The 12,928-nt window shown below is 56.8% G+C and overlaps 2 protein-coding genes across 2 annotated transcripts in view; one reads left to right on the forward strand and one right to left on the reverse strand.

The window, feature by feature from the left end:
* The window catches only part of LOC141807185 (phthioceranic/hydroxyphthioceranic acid synthase-like), a 9,473-nt gene extending 4,913 nt beyond the window's left edge, over positions 1-4,560 (forward strand). The window contains 1 exon segment of the mRNA XM_074692972.1: positions 1-4,560. This exon segment is cut by the window's left edge and continues 1,209 nt beyond it. Coding sequence (XP_074549073.1) covers positions 1-4,440 — 4,440 coding nt within the window. The 3' untranslated portion in view covers positions 4,441-4,560.
* A 978-nt stretch (positions 4,561-5,538) lies between these two features.
* Positions 5,539-12,519, reverse strand: pks1 (polyketide synthase 1). The gene is made up of 6 exons (XM_074694031.1): positions 12,462-12,519; positions 12,234-12,387; positions 11,674-11,834; positions 11,398-11,601; positions 11,132-11,313; positions 5,539-10,977 (listed from the first exon to the last, which is right to left on the reverse strand). Exons 1-6 carry the CDS (start codon positions 12,517-12,519, stop codon positions 5,539-5,541), a joined length of 6,198 nt encoding a protein of 2,065 aa, XP_074550132.1.
* Between the last annotated feature and the right edge of the window lie 409 nt (positions 12,520-12,928).

A 12,928-nucleotide genomic window follows, 5' to 3' on the forward strand; every position in this document is an offset into this window, starting at 1 on the left:
TCTCTGGAGGACGCTGTGAGGGTGATCCACGTGCGCAGCTCTCTGCAGAGCCGGGTCACCGGGGGCAGGATGCTGGTCATCAGCAACATGGCGGTCTCCCGGGTCACGGATCTGCTCCTCAAACACTCGGGGAGGATCTGCATCGCTGCGTACAACAGCCCTCAGTCCTGCACCGTCTCCGGGGACGCGGACTCGATCCAGAGTCTCCACAGAGAGCTCAGCACCTCGGCCAGGGGTCAGGATCTGTTCCTTCAGGTCCTGGATGTTCCTGCTGCGTACCACAGCTCCATGATGGACCCGGTTCTGGCAGAAGTGGAGGAGTCCATCGGGACCTTGCAGGTGAACGGTCTGGATGCAGAGCTGATCTCCACGGTGACCGGACAGGAAGCACAGCAGGGGGACTTCTGCACAGGGGGGTACTGGGCCAGGAACGTCCGGGAGCCGGTGGCGTTCGAGTCGGCGCTGAGATCAGCCGCCAAAGGACAGAAGAACATCATCTTTGTGGAGATCGGACCCAGAAAAGCCCTGAAGAGGAACATCCAGGAGACTCTGGGCCACGACACGGCGGTTCTGACTGCTGTGCAGCCGGACCAGGACCACCAGACCCTGACCTCTGTGGTTCCTGAGCTCTTTGAACGCGGTCTTCATGTGGACTGGGACGTCTTCTACAGAGGAGCTGAGACCAGGCCTCTGCCCATCCCCAGGTACCGGTTCGACTGCTCGGTGCGCGACGTGATCATCGGCGCCGCTCAGAGGAACTCGAGTCCTCACCCCGTGCTCTTCCAGACAGGAAGTGAACCACACGTCTTCAGCTGCGACCTGACGTCTGACGCCGCCGTCTTCCTGAGCGAGCACAAACACAACCACGTACCCATCATCCCCGGGGCCTTCTACGCCGAGCTGGGGCTGGCCGCGTTCATGGTCACCGCCAAACCCAAGGTGGCGCTCAGATCCCTGCAGCTCAGCGTCAGCTTCCACAGTCCGTTCCTCCTGACCCAGAACCCCCCGGACATGAAGGTCCACCTCCACCCCACAGAGACAGAGACCAGGTTCAGGGTGCTGTCCTCCTCTGCCACGTACGCCTCAGGCTCCGTGTCCCTCCTGAGACCCGGGTCCATCGAGGAGCCCTTCATATCGCTGGACGCCATCTTTAGGAGGTGCCGGTCCGTGGTGAGCGCTCTGGACTTCTACAGACACCTCTCTGCTGGGGGGTTTCAGTACGGACCGGTCTTCCAGAATAAGGGGGACGTGCACTATGGAGAGGACCTGAGGGAGGCCTACGCAGTGGTCACGGTCCCAGAGCAGGTCCGGTCCCAGCTGCAGGACTTCTACATTCACCCTGTGGTTCTGGACTTTCTGATGCAGCTTCTCCCGGTCACAGTGGAGCACAGGTTTTCAGGTAGACCGGGTTTTCCCTCCAGGATTGGGAGTCTGACGGTGCGCGAACCTTTAAGGGAGGACATGGTGGTCTACCTGAGAGCCACTGAGGTGGGCCCGGATCACTTCCAGGTCTGTGGATGTTTCTCAGACGATGGCGGCAGAGTGCTGGTCGAGGTGAAACATGTGGTCATCAGGTACCTCAGGTCTGGGTCTCAGGGGGTCCAGGAGTACTTCTATCATAACGTCTTCAGTCCCGTCCCTGCAGGTCTAACATCTGCTCCCCCTCCCAGGGCCTTGGTCTTCAGTGATCCCCTGGGGATCTCTGAGGGACTCCGACAGTATCTGGACTCCAGGTCTCGGTACATCGCTTACTCCCAGACCAAAGACTTCCTGACCCGTGGGTTCCCGTCTCTCATGGCAGATCTTGAGGGGAACTTTGATGAGGTCTTGTTTTTGTGGGGCAAAGAGGACCTGACTCCACTGAGACCTGATGTGGTCCTGCAGAGTTTGGTGGACTGCTGTGAGACTTTCCGTCAGATAGTCCTGAAGCTGAAGCTGATCCACTTCCCGAGCTCGATCCGGACCATCACCTTCTGTTCCTCTGACCTCACGGTGGACCACGTGAGTCCTGGGTTTGCTCTCGCTGGGATGGTGAGATCCTGTGCCGCAGAGATCCCGGACCTCCTGTTCCAGCTGATCGACATCCACTCCGTCTCTCCAGGGGACATCGAAGTCCTCTCTCAGGTCCTCAGGTCCTGTCCCAGCAGCGTGTACCCAGAGTTGGTGGTCAAAGACCGGATGGTCCTGAAACCGTCGATAGTCCGTTCTCCTCCTGGAATCCCTGACAGCTCATTGGTCAGTCCGTCCTCGTTGGCGTGTGAGCTGTTCACCCTTCAAACAGCTGACGCCCATCAGATGCTTCAGCTAAGCTCCGCCCACTCAGAGGAGACGGTCGAGCCCATCGATGACGCCTCCGTTGAAATCCGTCCCTCTAGGATCTGTGTCCACACGGCGGACTTCTTCCCGGTCAGCGAGTCCCACCTGAGGTTCGGTCCCACGCTGTACTGGAACAAACACTCGTCCCAGAGACACGGGCTCCTGGCTCTGGACTTTAGCGGGACCGTCACCGCTGTGGGAAAATCAGTCAGGAAGCTGAGAGTGGGAGACCGGGTGGCGGTCTGTTACCCCGTGGTGGCCTCCAGCAGGGTCAGGGTCCCAGAGACTGTCTGCTACAACACCAGGAGGTTCCCGTTCCTCCAGAGTCCACCTTGTGTTTCCTACTTTGTGTTGGCCTGGGAGATCCTGAACCGAGCCCTGCCCAGAGCCAAACAGAACCTGGGGATCTTCTCCTCGGAGCCGGACTCTGCTCTGCTGAGAGTTTTATCTCTGACCTCCTTCAGGTCGGGCTGGAGCGTGACGGTCGGCTCTCGGTCTGACGGGGCGTTGGTGGGCGTGGGTCGGGCCGACGCCTGGATCGTCCTGCCTCCGTTTGATGAATCCCTGAGTCTGAAGATCTGCAGCTTTCCAAACGTCCAACACGTGGTCTTCCTCTGTGGCTCTCAGACCCAGAGTCCGGCTCAGGAGGTTTTCCTCGGCCTGAAGGAGAGAGTCCACGTGCAGATGATCCAGACGTCAGCCGTGCTGCAGAAAGGATCCCTGAGTGCTCGGAGGCCCCACGTTTACCGGTGGATGAAGTCCTTAAGGCTGAGCAGGAAGTTCACTGTGGAGAGCTGCACCTTTCAGGAGGAGGGTCCTGAAGACCTGAAGAAACCGGACTCTGAGGGACCACGATCCTACTTCACCTCAGAGAGGCTGTCTGTGGTTGTTCTGGAGGATGATACCGGCCGCCCACGGTCCAACATCCCGGCGCTGCCAGCACAGAGACCCCTCTTCAGGAAGGGGGCGCTGTACGTGGTGTCAGGGGGTCTGTCCGGTCTGGGCTTGGAGACGGTGAAGTTCATCTCTCAGAGAGGGGGGTCCGTCCTCATCCTGTCCAGGAGCAGACCGTCTGCAGACGTGCAGAGGGAGATCCAGGGCATGGAGGGTCAGTGTGGGAACCGGATCCTGACCATGCAGTGCGACGTGTCCGTGTCCGAGGAGGTCCATCGAGTTTTCAGCGTCATCTCAGAGAAGCTTCCTCATCGTCCAATCAGAGGAGTGTTTCACAGCGCTGTGGTCCTCCACGACGGGCTCATGGAGAGCCTGGACCGGTCTCTGTATGAGAAAGTCTTCAAACCCAAAGTGGGCGGGGTTCTGAACCTGCACCACGCCGCTCAGCGCTGCCCGTTGGATCACTTCGTCTGCTTCTCCTCCATCTCCGCCTTCCTGGGAAACGCAGCGCAGACCAACTACGCGGCCGCCAACGCCTTCCTGGACCTGTTCTGTCGGTACCGCCGCAGACTGGGTCTGCCCGGACAGTCCATCAGCTGGGGCGCTCTGAACCTGGGCCTCCTGCTGAACCTGGACCACTTCCAGAGGTTCCTGGAGGCTAAGGGGATGATGGTGATGGACGTGGCCGAGTTTCATGAAAGTCTGGAGCGATGTCTTCTCCTGGACCGTCCCCAACAAGCCGTGTGCAGGTTCCACTTCAGGAACATCAGGTTCAACATCCTGTCCCAGAACAAAGCCCTGACCGCGCGCCTGTCCGCGCTGGTCCAGGAGGCCTTCAGGAAACCCCAGGAGACGGATCCTGGACCTGGACCTGCTGAGCAGGTTTCAGCAGAAGAGTTCGTGGTCTCTCTGCTCTGCGAGACCTGCGGCGTGGATCGGAGCGAGCTGACGGACCAGCGTCTGCTGTCCTCGTTAGGACTGGACTCCATGCAGGCCATGACCCTGCAGAACGCCATCTTCCAGGAGCGAGGAGTCAGCGTCCCCCTAGTGAAGCTGCTGGATCCCACGGCCTCTCTGTCAACCCTGAGGGAAATACTGGGTCAGGAGGAAAACCTCTGTGACCACACGAGTCCACCTCTGACCCAGGAGGCCCAGGAGATCCAGGAGATCCAGGAGATCCAGGAGATCCAGGAGATCCAGGAGACTCAGGAGGTCTCCACTCGGCTGTAGACTCCACCCAGGAGACGGAGGACAGTGAGACCCTGTGTTCATGTCTGTGAGTTTAAGCGTTTTATTGTTTTGACCAAACATCCTGTGAGACACGTTTCATCACAGCGTGGATCATTTAAAACTTCAACACAAACTTTTCAAACTTAGATTAATGTGTGTCTGTTTACGATGAAATGTTCATGTTAAAAACATTTTAATATAAATCTGTTTGATTCCATGTTCATCATGTTTGAGTGTATTCTTAAATCATTTAATAAAAAGTTTCATTAAAAGCCTGTCTGTGACCTTTCAGGGCCTTACAGCTCAACATTTTCATTAACTTTTACATTTAATTTTCCTTTCTGTGTTGACCTCCAGGTCTTAATCAGATATCATCCGCTGTATCTAATGACTGACTGTGTTTGGAGCAGACAGCGTGGCCCCGCCCCTTACCATGTACGGTTTTTAAACCCAAACACCCCGTCACAGACACCGCAAACGACGAGAGAAACATTTCTACCAGGTGATTTTATTTTTTAAAGTTTGACATCAGCCCATCTGGAATGACTGGGGAGATGGATTTTTTGACCTATACTGCAGCCAGCCACCAGGGGGAGCAGTTTTTGTGGTGACTTCACTTCGAGCCGAGCAAGATGACGTCCATTTTTTTACAGACTGTGGATCTGAGTGATCAGGATTATTCATCAATATTAAACAGATAAAAAGAAACATCTGTGACTGTTCTGGAGATGTGAATTAGCTTCAAGCTAACTCTGGTTCATTCATCAAATGCTAACATTCACTGTCATTAGCATAGCTACATGGTTCTTCCATCATAAATAAATAACCACAGAGGTGGAGACAGATCTGATCCAGATTTTTATTGTCCTGAGTTTGTTCACACTTCATCAAACTGTCTTTGCTTCAATAAAAACAGGATTCAGTCAAACAGTCTCTAAAATAAAGTTCACATGAAAATACTCTGAGACATTTCTGTTTCAGATGAGGAAAGTGAATCATCAGAGCGACGCTGGATGTTAAAAATACTTTGACTGAAAAACCAGAGAATTAAACTGGTTCAAAGAGTCTGATTAACTGATTTAAACGAAGCCCTCGACTTCATTTCTCATTAACAACCATCGTTTCCAGAGTTCCCAGCGTGCTCTTTGGGTCCAGGATCCTGACCAACGGTACGTTAACACCCGTCTCCTGAAAGACCTGGTTCTGCAGAGTCATGGCCAACATGGAGTCGATGCCCAGAGCGCCCAGAGTCGACTCCTCATCCAGCTCGTCGACTCCAACACGGCTGATCTCACTGACGATGCTCCTCACACGTTCACGAGCCAAAGACAAACTCTGAGCTGTAGATCCGTGACTAACGTCCTCCCTCAGCTCGGCCTGCACCAACGCCGACAGACGCTCCCTGAGTGATGCATTCTGGGAAAGGACGTGGACGCTCAGGTTCCTGAAGTGAAACTTACAGATGACTTGTTGCGCTCTGTTCATCAGGAGACACTTTTTAAGAGCCGTGCTCACGTCGCTGACGCCCATGGTCCTCATCCCTTTGGCCTCCAGGAACCTGTGGAAGTGGTCTTTGTTCAGCAGGAGGCCCAGGTTCAGGGGACCCCAGTTTATGGACTGGGCAGGGAGGCCCCGGTTCCTGCGGTAGTGACAGAAGGTGTCCAGGAAGGAGTTGGCGGCTGCGTAGTTACTCTGAGACGTGTTCCCGATGAAGGAGGAGATGGAGGAGTAGCACACGAAGAAGTCCAGCGTCCTGTGGAGCGTGGCGTGGTGGAGGTTCAGAGCTCCACCCACTTTGGGTTTCAGGACTTTCCTAAAGAGGGTCTGGTCCAGGGTCTCTATCATCCCGTCGTGGAGCACAGCAGCGCTGTGAAACACTCCTCTGATGGGAAACGACGGGAACCTTTGTTCGATCTGTGAGACGGCGTCTTGGACCTGCACGGACTCCGAGACGTCACACTGGATGTTCAGGATCCTGGTCCCGTGTCGTCTGTGGAGGAGGTCCATCTGGACCTTCAGCTCCTCGCTCAGAGTCCTCCTGGACAAAGTCACGATACAGCCCCCACCGTGCCCCGCTATGAACTTCACCGTCTCCAGACCCAAACCAGAGAGTCCTCCAGAGACCACGTACGCACTGCTCCGTCTGAAGAGGGGACCTGGTCTCATGAGGAGTGGGGTACCAGACTCTGGGGGGTCAGATCCTGTCAGGAAGACCTGCTTCACCGTGTTTGATGTGAAGTAGGACTCTGGGTCACTGTGAGACTCGTCAGACGACTGAAACGTCTCTTTTCTCAGGGGCAGGGATCCTGGACCGAAGCCCAGAGCAGTGAGCCAGTCAGAGACGGTCCTGGACCGCTCCTGTAGACCGGTTCTCTGGAGGACGTCAGTCAGGCTGAGCTTGTGGACCTGGGTGTGTTCACTCTTCATCCTGTTGACTGAGAGGGGGGACCACGTGGAGTCGCTGCACACAAAGATCACACATCTACCAGGACCCCCCGCGGCGGGGATCTGCTGCCAGGAGCCGTCAAAGGGGGGCAGGAAAACCAAGGCAGGACTCTGACTAAACCCTGGTCTGAAGTGGGTCGAGGAGGAAACGCTCCAGCTGGATCTGTTGGCCGTCAGAGCCAAGACCTTCATCAGAGCGGAGCCCGGGTTAGACGAGATCAGGACCAACCTGCGGGGTGGTTTCACCTTGGACAGGACTCTCTGCAGGATCTCCCAGGCCAGGACGAAGAAGGACACACAGGGCGTGTGTTTCAGGAAGGGGAGCGTGTGTGTGCTGAAACACACCGCCGCAGGAACCGTCACCTGAGCCGAGGCAGGAACTGGGTAACAGGAAACCACGGGATCCCCTACCCTCAGGTGGTGGACTCCTTTCCCCACCGCTGAGACCGTCCCCCTGAAGTCCAGAGCCAGCAGTCTGTGGTCCTGTGTCGTCCGCTGGTCCCAGTACAGGGTCCTGCCGTGGTCCAGGTGTGAGGCAGAAACTGGGAAATAATCAGCAGAGTGCACACACACACAGCTGATCCGGATCCCCACAGACCCCTCTGGGATTGGGGTCACCTCAGGGTCTGAGGGGACGGCGGACAGGCGAGTCACTCTGTACGGGTCAGAGGTCCAAACCGTGAAGTTCTGATGATCTGGATCCTGTGAGCGCAGGTCCCGGTCCGTCTCTGGGGATCTCTGGATCCTCGAGGTCGAAGCTTTCCCCCCACAGATCACCACCTCCTGGTGTCTGCTGGTCTTCATCACCTGGACCAGGGTCTGGAGGTCTTCCCCGGTCAGAGAGGAGAGATCGATCAGCTGGAAGGAGAGACCCGGGATCTCTGCAGCGTAGGCCCTGACCAGGCCGGGCAGGACGAAACCAGCAGAGACCTGGTCCACGTGTCTCTCCGTGGACCTGTAGGTGATCACACGGACACAGCCGGGGCGACCCAGATCCTTCAGAGCCAGAACGATCTGTCGAAGCGTCTCACAGCAGGTCACCAGGGAGTCCAGGATCCTCTCAGGGGACAGCGGACTCAGATCTTCAACCCCCCACACAAAGAGGACTCCTTCCAGTCCTGGATCTGTTCTCAGTGAGTGAGAAACCAAACCCCTGACCTGGTCTGGGGTCCACCTCTGTCTGCGCCCCACAAACACTGACCCTGGGTGGACCAACGGCCTCAGTCCTTCAGAAAGACCACGGTCATCCTCAAACACCACCACCCTCATCCTGGGACCCTGAGAGTCCGTCTCCAGGGGCACAGCCACGGTCTCACTGTGGAAGAACCAGGACCGGATATCTGAGCCCTGACCCAGGAAGGAGATCCTGACCCCCTTCAGCTCCACCAGCACGGTCCCCTCAGGTGTGCAGAAGCTCCCACACACTTCCAGGTGATCCTGACTCACCTGCGTGGCCCGTGAGTACATGACCATGGTTTCCTGCAGCGGCCCTGATACGACCACGCTGCCGATGGCTGAGGGGAATCCACGCTTAGTCCTGGACCGTCCCACCGCCGCCGCCACCGCGGACATTTGAAGGAAAGAGTCCAAGAGCACGGGGTGGAGGAAGAACTCATGGAGGTCTTTCAGGAGCTCACTGGGGACTTTGACCTCGCTCAGGACTTCTCTGAACTGGTCTCCGAGGCGGACCTCCTGCAGCCGTCTGAAGACCGGCCCGTACTCAAACCCTGCTTCAGACAGAGCCCCATAGACCTCTGCAGGTGTCAGGACCAGTCCACACCTCTGACTGACGGTACCCAGACTGATGCTTGGTTCCTCTAACAGAGGCGGTCTGTCCGTACACCTGTACGTACCTGAGGCGTGCGACGCCCCCGAGGACCGGATGATGAATGAGCCCTGGTTCTGGTCCAGCTCCACCGTCAGCTGAGGACGGACCGAGCTCAGAGGAAACACCTTCTCAAAGCTCACACTGAGCTGCAGCAGAGAAACCGCTTTCTTTGGTCTGAGGCTTTCCATCACCGCGGCGTAGGCCAGCTCAACGTAGACCGCTCCTGGGAGGATGGGGACGCCGTGGCTCTGGTGCTCCCACAGGTAGGGGGCGGTCTCTGAGGACAGGTCACAGGTGAACTCTGTGCGGCTCCGGTTCCTTTGAGAAACGAGCGGATGATGAGAGAAGTCACACGAGGCGTCGGTTCTGCCCATGGCCTCAAAGCTCAGCTCGGGTCTCGTGTTGTCAAACTGATAGACTGGGAACTCTGTGGGTGAGGTCTCACAGCCCCTGTAGACCTCACCCAGGTCCACGTCCAGACCCAGCTCGAACAGTCTGCCCGCCGTGGACAGGAGGGCGTGGCGGTCTCTCTGCGGCTGGGCTGATGGGAGGACGATGGTGTCGTTTCCCAGTGTTTCCAGTATGTTCCTGTGGAGAGCTCCACGAGGTCCGATCTCCACAAAGACCACCCTGCTCCTGGACGGCTGGTCTCTGTGGACCGCATGCAGGGTCTGCTCAAACAGAACGGGCTCCCGGAGGTTTCTGGCCCAGTAGCTTCCTGTCAGGAAGTCTCCGTCTGAGCGTCTGAGTCCGGTCACGGTGGAGTACAGTCTGCACTCCTCGTCCTGAGCAGCCAATCGACCGACCCGGCTCTGAAGCTCCTCCAGGACCGGGTCCATGTGGCGGCTGTGGTACGCCGCGGGCACGTCCAGCTCATGGAGGAAGACAGCTTCATCTGCAAACCCAGACTCCAGCCTCTGGTGGAGGAGGTCTACGGCTGCTGGGTCTCCTGACAGGGTGCAGGACCGGGGGCTGTTCAGAGCGGCCACGGAGACGTCGTCTGGGAGCGACGCCAAAACCTTTTCCACCGCCACGTTACAAACAACCAGCATCTTCCCTCCGCGGACCGCCGTCTGCAGGGCGCTGCGGTGGAACAACACCTTCACGGCGTCCTCCAGAGACAGGAGGCCGGCGCAGTGGGCCGCGGCCACCTCGCCCACCGAGTGTCCCAGCACAGCGTCCGGTTTGATCCCCCAGTGCTTCAGGAGGGCGCTGATACCGAGCTGAACGGCGAAAAGAAGAGGCTGGACGACGCCAGGCTGACTGAAACCATCATCATCATCATCAGCGGCGTCTGCAGAGAGCCACGGGATGATCCGGATGTCTTTATGGGTCTGGAACAGATCCTGGACCTCTCTGACCTTGTCTCTGAACACGGCGGACTCTCTGAAGAGCTGCTGACACATGCCCCGGTACGAGACCCCGTTCCCACAGAACACAAAGACCACCCGCACGTCTGACGGCGTCGCTCCAACCTTTGTGTTCAGAGCTGACGTCAGCTGGCGCTCTAACTCTGACGGCGAGGAGGCGATGAAGGCCTTCCTGTATCTGTGTCCGCGGTGACTCCTCCCACACGCGGCGGTGTACGACAGAGCCCGTAGGTCCACTGTCGGACCCCTGCTCAGTCTCTGCTGGGTGTCAGCGACGGTGAGGCTCAGGGATCGCTCAGAGGACGCCGACACCACAAAGAGGTTTGGACTCCTTCCAGAGGACCCAGAGGGGGGCGGGGCTTGTCTGTGCTCTCGTACGATGGCGTGAGCGTTGGTTCCTCCAAACCCAAAGCTGTTCACCCCGGCCATCCTCCCCCCCTCTGCCTCCCACCTCTCTGCCTCCTCCACCACCTGCATGTTCAGGGATTTGGCGTCCACGCCTGAGGTCTCCTGGGAGTAGTGGACTGTGGGGACCAAGGTCTGGTGCTTCATCATTAAGAGGACCTTGATGAGTCCGGCCACTCCTGCAGCAGACTCTGTGTGTCCGATGTTCCCCTTCACAGACCCGACCCGGAGCGTCCCTGAACCAGGAGCTCTGGATTTACAGATGGCCTTTGAGAGGCTTCCTGCCTCCGTCAGGTCCCCCACTGGGGTCCCAGTCCCATGGGCCTCCACGTACTGGACTTGGTCCCTGTCGGCCTGAGAGTAGACCCTGTTGAGGAGCTCCTCTTGTTGGGCCATGGAGGGTTTGGTGATGGGGGTCACGGAGCGCCCGTCTTGGTTCACGGCTGTTTTGCTGATCAGGCCCCAGATGCGGTCGTGGTCTTTGACGGCCTGGAGAGAGAAAGTGGGTCAGTCAGGAAGTGGGTATCTAACGGGGTACCATGGGGCGTCAGTGGGTCTGTGCTGTGTGAGGTGCTGCAGAGCAGAGGTCGGTCAGTTCAGCAGCAGTTTGCTCTTTAATAACCTCAGCGTTTGTTGCTCTGACCTTGTGCAGCGGTTTGAGGAGGAGGACCCCGCAGCCCTCTCCTCGGCCGTACCCGTCCGCCGCGCTGGAGAAAGGTTTGCTGGTCCCTTCAGGAGAGATCATCTTAGCTTTGCTCAGAGCCACAAAGACCCTGGGCTCTAGGATGCAGCTGACGCCCCCGCACAGAGCCATGTCACAGTCTCCTGTTGGACAGAGAGAGGACAGATGAAGCTGCTGCATCTCCACGGGCTCCTGAACTCATGGTCAGAGGGGGCGGAGTCAGATACCCTGCCTCATGGCCTGGCAGGCTAAGTGCACGGCCACCAGGGAGGAGGAGCAGGCGCTGTCGACGGTCAGGGAGGGGCCTGTGAGGTTAAATGTGAAGGAGACTCTGTTGGCGGCCATGCTCATGGCGGTCCCCGTGCCGTTGTAGTGGTTTATGGTCTTCGAGCTGTTGCTCCTCAGCCTCTCGTAGTCCCTGTTCATCAGCCCTGAAACACAGGAGGGCCGTCAGCGCTGACTCTAATCACGTGTGGTTTATTTATGATTTAATCATCAGTTACCCATGTAAACTCCAGTCCTGCTTCCACTGATGCTCTCCATGGCGATCCCTGCGTCCTCCAGCGCCCTGTACGAGCACTGCAGGACCAGTTTCTGCTGAGGGTCCATGGACTCAGACTCCGCCTCAGAGATGCTGAAAAATCTGTGATCAAAGCCGTTAAACCTGAAACACAGAGAGAGAGAGAAACAGAGGGGTCCATGAGCAGAAGTCACCTCCTGGAGGATTCACAGGTTATTACAGGTCATCATCAGAGGTTATCACAGGTCATCATCAGAGGTTATTACAGGTCATCATCAGAGGTTATCACAGGTCAGGTCAAAGGTTATCACAGGTCATTATCAGAGGTTATTACAGGTCATTATCAGAGGTTATTACAGGTCATTATCAGAGGTTATTACAGGTCATTATCAGAGGTTATCACAGGTCATCATCAGAGGTTATCACAGGTCATTATCAGAGGTTATCACAGGTCATCATCAGAGGTTATTACAGGTCATCATCAGAGGTTATCACAGGTCATCTCAGGTTATCATCACAGATCATCTGAGTACGGGACCTCACCCCTCGATGAAAGCGGCCTTGGTGGTCTGAGTCTTTCCTGGTTTGTCTCCGTCAGCATCGAACCAAAGCGCAGGATCAAACCTCCCCTCGGGAATATCCACCACGCAGCTCCGTCCCTCCAGAAGAACTTTCCAGAAACTGTCCACCCCCTCACCTGGAGGAAACACACCTCATTTCATTAAGAGTGAATCATTGAATAAACCTGAGAGAGATGAAGGATAATCACACCTCCAGGGAAATGACATCCAATCCCAATCACAGCCACTTCATCCTCCTCGTCCTTCATCTCTGCTCGTCGTTCTCCACAGGCTGTTCCAGCTCCTCTCAGCGTCCTCAGACCTGGATCTGCTGGTCCCCTCAGACCCCTCAGCCTTTATAGGCCCTGAATCTGAGCGCACACAAAGCCCGTCTGTTTACCTGAGTCAGGATCACCTGAGCTAAACACACTGACTGTGACAGAGCCATCAGAGGAGGACAGGAAGTGAGCTTTGTTCACAGACTGACAGCAGCTCTTTGTGTTGGAGCAGCTTCTCCAACCACGTCTGTCCCCTCCTCCATCCTGACCTGAGGCGGTGCTGCTTCGTCAGGTAAAACAATGAGGAGCTGTAGTTCAGGCTCGGGGATAATTACAGGAAGATTTCAGTTAAAGTCACATTCAGGGATTTAAAACTGTTCTTAAACCCTAAAACACTGAC

This window comes from Halichoeres trimaculatus, unplaced genomic scaffold (assembly GCF_033239565.1).
Source record: "Halichoeres trimaculatus isolate MK-OKI-2021-1 unplaced genomic scaffold, fHalTri1.1 fHalTri1_scaffold_18, whole genome shotgun sequence".
Classification (NCBI taxonomy): Eukaryota; Metazoa; Chordata; class Actinopteri; order Labriformes; family Labridae; genus Halichoeres; species Halichoeres trimaculatus.

Coding starts and splice junctions, on each gene's coding strand:
- pks1 (XM_074694031.1), bottom strand. CDS start 12,519: ATGAAGGACGAGGAGGATGAAGTGGCTGTGATTGGGATTGGATGTCAT. Junction 11,835..12,233: donor AAGGCCGCTTTCATCGAGGG/GTGAGGTCCCGT, acceptor TCTGTGTTTCAG/GTTTAACGGCTTTGATCACA. Junction 10,978..11,131: donor TCCTCAAACCGCTGCACAAG/GTCAGAGCAACA, acceptor TTCTCTCTCCAG/GCCGTCAAAGACCACGACCG.